We start from the raw sequence: 13,031 nt of genomic DNA on the forward strand, positions 1-13,031 counted from the left end.
ATCACGACAGGTTGAGAACCACTGTTCTAAAATGAATCTCACGTGTGGTGCTGTAACCAAGGCCTTGTGCATGTTAGGCAAGTATGCTACCACTAAACCCTGTCTTCAGCCCTAATTTCCCATGTCTCACTCCTCCCTTTCCTATCTCATTATTTCAAAGGGTCACCATCTTGTAACTTCTCTGTGTGTCTGCAATGTACCTCAGGTGGTCTGACTAGACCTTGGTGACTTATTTCCCATTTATCTTGGTCCAATTACACTGCTGGAAAATATGTATCAGACTCTCCATGTGGATGAGCACTGTCCAAGACTCTACGACTAGGTAACGTACACTTGTCTGTTGCAGGACATACCCCAGTCGCATGCCCTATAGGAAGCTAGGCCACCCCTGATCCTCCCCATTAACTTGTGATTAAATACTGTATTTAGAAACAATATGTCCACTTACCATCTTCTCTCCTGTGTATCTGGAAAAATAATTTTCTTGGCTTGCTCCTTAGCTTTTGCGGCAAATGCCTATCACCAATTTGAAGAGTATGCACTTTTTTTTCTGTTTAAATTTGAATCATTTAGTGTCTTTGTGTGGGTAGGGTTCAGGATGGGATCTTTAATGACAAAATAGATACACTGTTAAACGTGTATACATTTTCAGAAAACACAAGATCAGAAGCAGCACACTGAGGCCACATGCAAATCTTCTTTTTCTTGTTCTAGTGTCCCCTCCCTTCTCCCAAGGCTACTCCAGGGTCATGTTTCACCATCATTGCATAAACCCATGCAGGACACCACATACTACAAAAAACCAAAACCAAAACAAAACAAAAACCTGGAATGTATTCACATTCTGGAACATACCAAAATTAATGTCCACTTTAACATTTCCACAGAGGTAATTCCTGCAACTCCTATATAAATGTAGGATGGAGTTCCACAGACATAGGACATTAAGGCCAAAAAAAAAAAAATATTAATTTGTCTAAGTCACTTTGGAGATTCAGAATCTAAGCACCTAAAGTCCAAGATGGCTGACATGAACCCTGTTGGAACAATGGATATTGCTGCCCATGATGGTGATTAGTTATCCGAACTGGTCTAACAGAGTATGTACTTCTTAATCATCTTTCTATTTTCGCTCTCCCTAAAGCTTGTGAGACTCCAGAAACTTCCTGGTGTGGTGGTTTGAATGTCCTTGGCCCAGGGACTATGAGGACGTGTGGCCTTGTTAGAGAAAGTGTGTCGTTGTGGATATGGGCTTTGAGACCCTCCTCCTAGCTGCCTGGAAGATAAATCTTTGTTTACCTTTGGAACAAGATGTAGAACTCTCAGCTCCTCCTGCACCATGCCTACGTGGATGCTGCATGTTCCTACCTTGGTGATAATGGACCGAACCTCTGAACCTATAAGCTAACCCCAGTTAAATGTCGCCCTTTATAATACAGAGTTGCCATGGTCATGGTGTCTCTTCATAGCGATGGAAACCCTAACTAAGACACTAGCCTTTCTCATTTTTACATCCATATCTTCCTGGATTAACTTACATGTTGACAGTGCTTTGCCAGACTAAAAACTATGACTTCCTTCCACAGACTTTCTAGTCTTCCAGGATGGGTCAAAGGCCTTGTCCTCAGCTCACATTCTAGTATGGAACACAGAGTGGAAAGCAGGCTGGTACGCACAGCTTCCTGCGTGGTACTCTTGGGGGTAGAAAAATGGTCACTGCTGCCTAGCTCTTGGCCCACAGTCACTTATCATTAGCATTCAATGTTTAGTAAAACACAACAGACTAGATGGTAGTCTAGTCATTCTGCCATCACAATTCAATGATCGTCTAAATCGTCCTGGCCAAGACTTTCAAGACGCTCTACATGGAAACATTCTTATAAAATTCTTATCCCTGGCTGGGAAATAAAACACCTACTATGGATACAATTAGGGAAATTTTAATTCTGTGTATCAAGTAGCGTTGCAATTACTAAAATTCTTGAGTGTGATCATTGCACAGTATTACCATGTACAGATACTATCTTATTCCAAAATGTCAGTGTGCTGTGTCAGAATGTAATCACTGTCAATTTAGAAAATGAAGGATTATGTGTCCATCTCCCTCTGCCAAACACACACACACACACACACACACAGAGGGGGGGGGAGGGAGGAAGGATGCCATAAGGTAACAGGAATATACATGTTCATTGTATTACTCTTGCATTTTCCCCTGAACCTGTAAGATTTTTTTTTTTTTAATAGAACAGGCTGAGAGAAATTAAGAGTATAAAACATTTAAAAAATTTTAAAAAGTACTTTAAAAATGGTTTGGGCAGAGAAACCAAGAGTACAAAAAACCCACAAATCAGTTCTGAAACCAAACACAGATATCTGTTTATTTATGGGCTATCATTTTACATCAATTCCATTAAAATCTAAACCAGTTTGCTGTGCTCGTTAAGTGGCATAACAGTATTTTAGTTAAGCTGGGAGTCACAGGACTTGCACACTTTTATGAATGTAATGCAAATACTGACGACACAAGGCATTCACAGTTATAGGCTGGCTGCTGTTCATTTCACAGCAACGCCCAATAGAAATTATTTTATGAAAAAAAGCAATCCACATTTTGGTCTCATTTACAGATACCCAACATTTCAGTTGGTCAATGAGTTCTATACAATTTTATACAGCTATGAAAGGATAAGGGATAAGGCTTACAGAGGTATTTTAGCAGTTGTAAAAATAAAAACCAAGGGCACAAACTAAACTCTTAAAGCTTTCTGTATAAACTTCAAAAGTATGGTTAGGATGAAGACTTAGAGGCAACAGAAAGAAATCTGTGAAACCAGAATCTAGAGATTCGTCTAATCAGTTATCAATACTGAACTCAAGAGTTCATGCTTCAGAAGAGGCGCGCCTAAGGCTACCATGGGTATCTGGCAAATCCTGCCAGATAACTTCTACCTAGTGCAGTGTAAACGTCTACAAGATGCATTCCCCAACAAGAGGGCGTTGCCACACCCTGAAACACAAGTGAAGGAGGAAGGGTGGCTGGAGCTCAGGTACCAGAGAACCGAAGGCGCCCTGCCCTGGCTTCTTCCAACGATGGCCGGAAGTGCTCTTGGTGATCATTCAACTTGGATAACTTGGCGATTCTTCAAGAAAAGATGTCTTATTAACGGTCTGACTCCCCTTAAAAATAGCTCTGTAAAATCGAGAAATCCAAAGGCAAGCCACAGTCACAGTGGTTTGTTTCTCGAGGCAGTTCAGAGATTATCTGGAGTTGTAAATATTGGTCATCCCCTCCGGAATGCTGACTTCCATTGGACACATCACGGTGGTTTTTACTTGAGTCTTTAGTATCAAAATGTTCACTGTAGATGAGATGGACTGTCTCACCCTGGTAATAACCCTTCATTTGCACATTCACTGTGCTTAGTGTTTAAAACCTTCTCTAGACTCCCACACAGCATTTAAAACAGTCCCGTCTATGATCCATCTTTGCATCGAGGCAATTGACAGCTGATCTACCTCAAGAACAGTCACCCTGAGAGAATGATTCTTTAACCTTGGGAACACCTAAAAAGGAATCCTTCTCCACAGAGCTGTGCCTGACTTCAGCAGTCCCCACTGTCACACACCTGTCTGCACTGGAATGCCTTTCACAGTCTCAACAGCTGTGGTTTTCCAAGAGTTTACCTCGTACTCAGATACCAATTCATAACTGAGACTACAGACAGAGGACGATTAACTAGGCTAAAGCAATATTGGGTTGTTGGTTTTTTAAACTTCTGATGTATTTCACAGCAAACCAAACCTCATTATTTGGTAGAAAAAGGCAAGGATTTGCATTCCACCGTATCATGATTTTGTATATGCACGCACACGATATATACATACAACATTTCTGTCTTTGGTGGTTCAATCAGGGAAAGAAATAATATGAAAATAGCAACATTTTGAAAAAGGAACTGTAAGACAGTGGTCAGGGGTAGCATTGTCTGTGTGCTCTGCTCATTTAATGCCATTTAAGGTTCACATTTAATGCAGAAGACTTTTTTTTTTTCTTTTTCGGCCGAAAATCCCAACATCTTCCAGTCATCACCTGCCTGGGCAGGATCTTATCACACTAAACCGTTTACCCAGCAAAAGTCATTAGCTCTTCACTGGGTTAAATCTTAGATGTGTTTTCATAAACTTCAGGGACTGAGTGAGTCGTAGCACCAAATAGTTGGGAAAACCTGTTAACTGTGTACTTCTGCAAGAGGGGCAAGACAAGCAAATACAAACCTTAAACATAAGACTTAAGATACAAACTCACAACTACCACTGTGTTGGCTCTGGTTTTCTCATCCACATAATGGCTATTGCCCTTCTGTACGCGTGACTCAGGGAATGACAAGTGGCCCCTCCGAGAAAGGTCCCAATGTGAACAGGGTTAGTTCAATGCTGGTGGTTTCCAGTCCACTGCCTGCAATGGACATGTTGCCAGGAGACGCCCAGCAGGGAGGAAACAAAGACAGAAAACAAACACCCCTCACTTGTGGTTTAAAACAAAAAACAAAAACAAACAAACAAACAAACAAACAGAAAATTCCACAACCCCAGGAAGGGGGTTACAGACACCATAAAAGGTAACTAAAATCTCAAGCCATAGTTCAAAGTGCTTTGCAGTTCTGCCACCAGCAAACCAGGAGGCTCATGGAGGAGGCAAAGGACATTTGACTTACAGTGGCACGGAGAGCTGCAGCAGACCAAACACAAATACGGAAACTTCAGCTACAATGTAAAATAAGGAGCAATTTAAGAAGAAGGAGGAGGAGGAGGAGGAAGAGGAGGAAGAAGAAGAGGAAGAAGAGGAGGAGGAAGAGGAGGAGGAAGAGGGGGAGGAGGGAAGGAAAACCCCATAAACCTGTACTTTTTGTGTTAGAAAGGCTTTGTAGCATGTCATGTGTCTGTGCACTCAAATAAATTATAGCTTTTATAACTTTAAAATATCAAAGTTGTCAAGGAAACCAAGTCATATTTGGCTTATGCTACAGTAAGTCATGGCTCCTACTTCTTCCAGAAGTTGGCCTCTTAAGCAGTGAAGTTAATTCTGGCAATACTTGCTTATGGGGACAGTTATGTTTTCTGAAATGCTACATCTGACCAAGTAAAGTATAACTGGTTCATTTGAAAAAAAAGGGGGGGGGACTAAAAATATGCCACAAAATTATTTTTACAATACATTTTTGCAGAAATAATCTCTAGGTGAAGCTTTTCATTTTATACACATATACAAAATTTAAACAGCAATATACACATAATCACAGTGAGGACGTTGGCACATTCACCAATCTGTAGTGTGAAAGCGAACTGCAGAGCAGCCTCCAGGGGACAACGCGACACGTCAAGCAGAACGGCCCATTCAATAGCAAACACCAAAACCCTGCGAGAGGCAGACAGTGCAAGAAAAGCAGCATGCGCTTCGGTACAAACAGCAGTTTATGGCTAATGGGTGACATAATCGTGGTAACAGTGACTCTCTCGCTGCTATGCATAAGGTCCTAGGACATCTGCTTGTCTTTATACCATTCCACAAACTCGTCCAACAAAACTGGCCCTGGAGAGACAAAGAACAAACCATGTGAGGCCTGGAGATGTTGCGGAGGTCCAGCACTCAGCTAACACACATGGGGCCCGAGGTTCAGCTGGAAGGAAGAGAAGGCAAAAGGGAGGGAGAGGGAAGGGGAAGGCGGGAGGCCCTTCCCGGGGAGGAAGGAGCAACCGCGACCACTCACTCAGCAGGCAGCCGGTACTCACACGCTCCGTCTTCATCGTAGTTGCTGAGGTCGAGGCTGACTGTCCTGCTGAACTCCAGCACGTTGTACCACTGGTCCTTGTTTATCACTTTATATTTTGATTGCTGATGGGGGAGTGACATCATTAGTGACACAAACAAGGGGAACGGTTTCAGCTTCTGTGTGAGCCAACTTAAGAAAGCTCATGCAGGGTCAGTTCAACTGAAGCACCAATCTAGGAAGATCGGCAGAGAACGCAATTTAAAAAGGCAATGTTTTCAGTGCACTCTCATTGTAAGGCCGCATCTAAACCAGTGGCAGCCCCCGCTTCTCAGCAGTGCTGCAAGGTTAAATGAGAGGACTACACAGTTTACAGAAAGTGCTTTAGCCAGAACTTGGCACACAGTAAATGCCAAACCCAACACTACAGTGCTGCTCGATGCCAAGATGCAGCCTTGAAGTGCATGCATCAGGCAGCCACTTGCTGGGGACTACGTAAATGCTGCCAGTGCCTCAGAGCCAGAACTCTTGCTGTGACTCTCAGAGAAAGAACTGGAAGAAACATGAAGTGGTTGCTCTATTGCCCTTAGACATGAAATCTGTTACAGGTAGATTAATACAATATCTTAGAAACTTAAAAGCAAAATCCAGAGCCAGAATTTTAAAAATCCTTATGGCAATAAATAAATATCAAAGTTAAACCATATATATATATATATATATATATATATATATATATATATTATAAACTATATATAATATATAGAATACATGGCAAAGAGTCAAGTCAAAGTTTTGAGGAGGCAGGCACAAGACAGGCTGGAATGGAAGAGTTGCTATCCTCCTTCTAAAATAAAAAAATACAATGTACATGAGAGCAAAGCACAGACTTTAACTTCTGAAGTATAAAAGCTTCAGAAGTTCCAAAACAGCCAGTTAAGTTCCTGGGACTAAGTAATGTCAAATTTACTCACAGCCCCATCTTTTAGCCAAAGGACCCTTCACCTGGCGGTTCAAATCCTACTAAACTCCCGTGTACAGGAACCTACTTCCATTTCTGTTCCAATAGTGACGGCTTATGTCATGGAACTGTTAGAAGCTAGAACCAATCCTAGGTAGAACAAACCATCCTACCAACAAGTAATTAGCAACTTGTATTAGCTTTTTACGAAGTTCCAGGTAATCTTAGAAGTCATTTCTAGTAACAAGAATAACATCACTTGGTTTTTGGACTACTATATAAAGCAAGTAGTAAGAAAGATTACTTCAAGTGAGAATTGACTTGAGCAAGGTACAGGATTCTCTCAAAATCCTACACTCATCCCTGAAAGCAAAGGCCATGCTTCAGAGGGCTTGAGCAGGAGGTGAGCAAAGCAGATGCTACATTCGACAGTGTAAGCAACTCATGTCTCTGCTTCGTTCAGGTTCTGCAAAAGGACATTTCACCAAAACCCATTGCTAATTATTGGTTGCTCAAAATTTCTGATCACTGTGAAAGCAAACAGCAACAATGTAAGGAAATGCTGGTTGTTTCTGACACTAGGCTAAGCACATTTAAACTGAAGAAAGTACTGCCAGTGTGCCTAATCCAGTGCTCACAGCTCTCCAAGTACTCCGCCAGGCACTGGGACATGAGCCATGAGTAGATTACAAACTAGTTTTGGTGAGAGGCATATGGCTCGTGTTAACTGGCTTAATTAAGCCTGGACATTCATCTGACAGTAACCCTGAGTTCTGTTGCTACAAAGAGCTAGGAATCGAGCACCAGTGGAATCTCCATGGGCTTGGGAGGAGCGAGGGAGCGCTGTGGCTGTTCAGACACACAACTTGACACAGAAACACAACTTGACACGAACACACAGACACACTCCAAAACATGCAGCTGCTGACAGACAGCTATCAGGGAACCACAATCCTGTGAGCAAACAGCTACAGCAAATAAAATCACATAAAATGGTTAGATGAAGTATGTGTTAGTGTTAAGCAAGCAAACATAACATTTCATAAAGTAGTAACTTGGTACCTCTAAGAATTGGTGAAAAACTGGAAAAAGGGGCCAGATTTTTCCTAATAACAGTCCCAACATGCACTTGGCAGTGTTTATGTCTAGGCTGCGCTGGTCCTTTTCCTGTTTAACAAACAAAAACAAAATGAATCACAAACTCTAATAAACCAAACATGTAGTTCACTTCAGCGAGAAGTTGGTAAACAGACGGCTCACTTATTACACATCATAAAATCCTGAAGGGGACGAAGGATGGCAGCCAAGACACAGTGGAGACCTAACATTTGAGTGTCACACAGACATTTATTTTGAGAAAGACTGATGCCAAGAGAATAACTTTACTCTAATGCCTTCTCTATCACGCAGTAGTATCTACAATCGTTTCCGGCAGATGAAAACCACGGCCTGCTTGCTTTACTTTATGGTATTACTAGAGTTACAACTGCTGACCGGACCCCTGCAGTGAACTCAGTGGACTCAAGTATGCTGTTTTTGAGTACTTTGAATTGGGTTTCCCCAGAGACTCATTTTTCCAACAGCTTTATCTTGTATAGTAAATATTTTTCTTCTACCTAAATACACTGGAATTAAATTCAGTTCCTGGGAAGGTTTGGAGCCCTGGAGCATCTCCCAATCAGATGACCTTCTCATCCAGCTGCTTTAGGGAAGCAGGGTCTCTGTGTTTCCTTACGCTTTCTTACCTGGCATGTTTTACACCTGACTCATAGCACAGTGTCTACTGACCATGGGAAACTGGAAAACAGAGCGAATGCATATATGCAGAGTAAGCTTATTCCACTTTTAATTGTAATTAAAGATGCTATTTCTCGTTTCACACACATTCCATTGTAAAACTTAAGCAGGCAGTTCCTACAGGAGAAAACTATTCTCCAACACAGGAGGCAGGCTCACCCACCTACAGCTTTCCTTCATGTGGTCTATCACAGAGTGAAATCTGCAGAAGGACTTTTCTACAAAGGGGTGAGGTGCTTGGCTCTCCCACTGGAGTAGAATGTCAAGTGTCCACCACATTAAAGAACCACGATGCCACCACCGTTGGCCACCCACACCTCCTAACAAGAGCAGTGACATGCTGGTCAGTGCACAGTGAGTTTCCTACTCGTGCCACCGCTCCTCAGAAGACTTAAGTAGTGGAGCAATGAGGCTCACTCAACACACGAGCAATGGAAAAGAAGACACAGCAACTTGCCATTTAAGAAGGACGTACAGGATGGCTTCTGGTCATAGTCACTACGTGTGATAGCTGCTTATATTAATCCAGGTCAAAGGGCGCAGCATCGGCCTTCTTTGTTCAAGGCTACACCACGGAAGCCTGGGGATGGAGGACATCTCTCTGCACCTGGGGATGGAGTGCCCATTGCTCTGCCTAGCCTTTGGCCAAGCAGATGGTTCCATCGTATCTTGGCAGCACTAACTCAGCTAGAGGAAGAGGACAGGAGAAATAACCTAACGACGGACAGTCTTTCACTGCCCTGGCTGGTGTATCATCTCTCTGCTCTTGTGCTACACTGGGAAAATAGCATCGCTTAGCCTGAAATGTGGGCACAGCAGACAGCAACAGCACACCATGTCATGAAGCAAGCCACAAGAAAAATAGTAAACTGCTGAGAAACACACACGTGACCACAAGATCGGGCCAAAGTCCATTTATCGAAAGTGTGTTCAGCACCAACTGACCACACTGGCACCCTAAAAAGCTTCCTTTTGCTGAGTTTATAAGCATTCGTTAGCCCCCACACCTCTCATCTTGAAACGTTGTATGTCTCCTGTCATCATAGGAGCCTTGTCATTCTTGACATGTACTACAGTGACAAAATAAAAAAGGGACAAAAGACCTGGACAGACTCTGCAACACGGCAACCGTCTGACAAAGTGATGTCTGCAAGGGCTCTGCTGCACGTGTGTGGCAGCCATGCCAGAACACGGAGGGAAGGAAGGCGTGAGACTCACACGAGGACAGCTGAACAGCACTCGCTCACTCCTGCTCTGCAGGGTGCAGCCAGCCGCTCCCAATCACTACCACCATCTTCTGCCTAGCGAACGAGAGAGAGGCATTATGGATGCACGTGCCACCTGAACAGGAGCATCTCACTGACAACCAGCAGCACACATGGTGGCCTTGTGGCCAAATGCCATGACCAGAGTGGTAAACATCCAAAAGCCGTGGGAATGCCATGGTGGAGAGGGCCCACGGCAAGCTCCTGCACTCAGAGACTCCCAGGTGCCCTGACAACAATGATTTCTGTGAGGCAGCTCCTGACTCTGATGAAATGGTTCTGTCAGAATATCACCAGGCAGCCAAAGGCATAACGGGCTTTATTTAGTTACTTATTTAAAAATCACCTTCTAAATTCAAGGCAGAGACAGAGACAGTCGAAAGTCCTTGGCAGCTACTAAAGGAGTGAGCAACCACAGGTCTGGAGCTGCTGCTCCTGGACACGGAGAAGCAAGGGCACATGGGCAGGTACGGACAGACGCTCATCTCTTGCTGAGACAGCCACCAAGAGCCCTGACAGCGCTGAAGGACAAGAAAACACAACTCTTCTGTCTTCCCGCCCACCTCCAGACCCAAGCCTTTGTAAACTTTAACATGCTAAAACAAAGAAGTCATTCTGTGTCACTACTCAAGTAACAGAACCCCAGCAGGTCTGGATACTCCCTACATTCTGACAGACCCCGTCTTCCTTAGAGAGTAAAGCAGCGCATAGCACCAGGCTTGCCAGTGCAGCCCTCAACCTCAGGACCTTGGCGAGACTCCAAGATGGCACACTGCCCAGAGGAGTGCACTCCAGAAACCTAATACTCATGACTAATGCAGAGAAATTACCAGGGTTTATTAAAGTCAGAATTTTTAGGAGCCTTTGATTATGTCAGAGCATCCTAGTCTAGTCTCTTGCAAGGGGTGAGAAATACTTTTTCTCAAGGGACACTTAAGGACTTATCAAAAACTAAAGAGTCTTACGTATGTAAAAGTCACTCCAACATTACAAAACAAGTCTTTAAAGCTTTATGTGTCTGTATTGCTTTATCAGAGTCCCCTGGTGGCCCATTACAGATTGTCACTCTTTAATGGCTTCATATTTATATTAAACTTACTTTTTTTATTGAAGATTTTATGCTTTCATTTTAAGTCCAAAGTTTTCTAAGAGGCTTTATTAGACTCCAAAACAAAACAAAAGTCCACAGAAGCAGCCATGACTCCTAAGGTGAGTGGTAGAAACCAGGTTACTAACTGACATATGAAACCCAAGGCCTGACTGAAGATCAATCCCATGTGTCCTGGCATGGGGGAGGGCAGCCTTCGTAGTGCAGCCAACACGTAAGGAGAAGTTGAAAACTGAGGGCTCAGAAGAACTCAAACCCTCAGTACTGTAGCTCAGCTTATGAAACGTGAAAATATGATGACCTAGCCTTTTGGAGTAGGATTTTTAAAATGCACAAACAAACAAAAAAAAACCCAAAAGTCACAAAACCTGAGAAATATCCTCTCATTGAAAAACAACAAAACCAAAAGAACAATGCTCTTAGAACAGAACCAACAGCATTAGCGTACAGTTCACAGAGCTTGCAAGCTCAGATTTTACCTCAGGAGGCACTGCCTCCCTTACCGTCATGTCTGGTCAAACAGATACTGAGAAGACTCAGCAAGGACACTTTCCTGAACCTGTGTCAGAAGACTCCCAGCTACTTCCACTTGTGGGAAAGAAAACACACCCCAATCTTTACATTCAGACTCAAGCCGTGCTCACCTCACGTAAGGAAGTGACAGATGGTGGAGAGGTCCACGCTCTGAGGTCTATTCTGATCCCAGCCCTGAGTGCTTCCCTCTGAGGTGCTTCCCTGAAACAACTCTGAGAACAGAGACTCCCAAGCCAACGGGCTGGACAGCAACCCCTGCGAAAGCAATGCAGCCGCTGACAAGTCCAAGCCAGACTAGTCCATTCCCAGGTTACGGACCTGAGAGGAGATGACGGTGCTGTACTGACTCCATCCTTCCTCACACCCAGACCTAGTTTCTGTTCCCACTGCACTGGACAATGAGGTTATGAGGGGAAACTGGTGTGTGTGTGTGTGTGTGTGTGTGTGTGTGTGTGTGTGTAAGAGAGTGGGGGGGGTACAGCTGTCAAGAGTCTGCGCCTTAGGAGTTGTATAGAAAATGAAACTAGACAAATACATTCGTTAGTGAGAATTTGGTAGAGACTGGAGAACAAAATCCTCTTGTTCTTATCAGATTTCATTTAAGACAGCAGGAAGAATTCGGTTGTGCACAAGACCCAGCACAGCCCACAGCATCCACAATCACTTGCAGTTTGTTGTCCCTGAAAGGAGACGGTGATGCTGGCTATGTGAGCGCTCGAACTGCCAAATCTCTTCCTCAGAGGCGCTGAGCAGCAGTAACTGATGGCTTTGCTACTGTTGAACAGCAAGCCGACCATCAAGGCCCTGACTAACTGGATCTGATAACCAGCTAACTTGTCACAGGATCTTTTCTCAAGCTTTTATGTGTCTTCTGCCTCCATAAACATCCTCCATTCAAATGCTATTTTAAGAAGTAGAAAAATAATCAAGCCCCCACACTCACATTCATTTTTCCGGTCCATTATTCATTCTCTCTCTCTCTCTCTCTCTCTCTCTCTCTCTCTCTCTCTCTCCCTCTCTCTCTCTCTCTCTCTCAGCCTTCCATCGCCATCCTGAAGGCCTCTTCTCTTCACATACTCCAGCTCTGCCTCACCCCACTGTCCTGTCCCCCAAGTGCCACCTCAGCTCATCTCTCTCTTCCCCAGCAGGCTCCTCCTGACTCCTGGGCTCTAAGCCCACACACTTCTCACTTGAGGCCATGGCTGTTTTGCATCAGGGCAGGAGATCAAAGTGGTAGGAAGGCCACCCACAGTGGAGCAGGGATGGTGGCCACAGTGTAAATTCAGCCCCTGGTCTCCCCTGACTTCTGCTACTGCTGCTGACAGCAGGCCCACTGCTTGCAGCGGTTACCTTCTCAAAAGGCCAACCTCCCCAACTCTCAATACAGGAGCCAGCCCCACTAGAGAGACTAGAACAGTCAGATACACTCAGACTGACTAAAAATTCCTCTACTTAGCTCTCTCTCTCAATTTTTCTATTCATCATCAAGTTGTTTTCCCTAGCTCCTTTTCAGACAAGGAAGCAGCGGCAGTTGTGGTGCTCTGTGCACTCCGACTCTTCGGGAGGCTGAGACAGGAGGACCAGTTGAAGCTTGT

General features: G+C 44.0%; 1 protein-coding gene across 7 annotated transcripts in view; it reads right to left on the bottom strand.

Annotated features, from left to right (window-relative positions):
* Window positions 1-2,354: 2,354 nt before the first annotated feature.
* Window positions 2,355-13,031, bottom strand: part of Dcun1d4 (defective in cullin neddylation 1 domain containing 4) — a 68,917-nt gene continuing 58,240 nt past the window's right edge. For all 7 annotated transcript variants that reach the window (XM_028780801.1, XM_028780803.1, XM_028780806.1 and 4 more), the window contains 3 exons: window positions 7,795-7,899; window positions 5,794-5,896; window positions 2,355-5,593 (listed from right to left, as the gene is read on the bottom strand). In XM_028780801.1, coding sequence (XP_028636634.1) covers window positions 5,538-5,593; window positions 5,794-5,896; window positions 7,795-7,899 — 264 coding nt within the window. In that variant the 3' untranslated portion in view covers window positions 2,355-5,537. The remainder of the gene's footprint in view (window positions 5,594-5,793; window positions 5,897-7,794; window positions 7,900-13,031) is intronic.

The sequence above is a fragment of the Grammomys surdaster genome, unplaced genomic scaffold (genome assembly GCF_004785775.1).
Source record: "Grammomys surdaster isolate TR1022 unplaced genomic scaffold, NIH_TR_1.0 372, whole genome shotgun sequence".
Lineage (NCBI taxonomy): Eukaryota > Metazoa > Chordata > Mammalia > Rodentia > Muridae > Grammomys > Grammomys surdaster.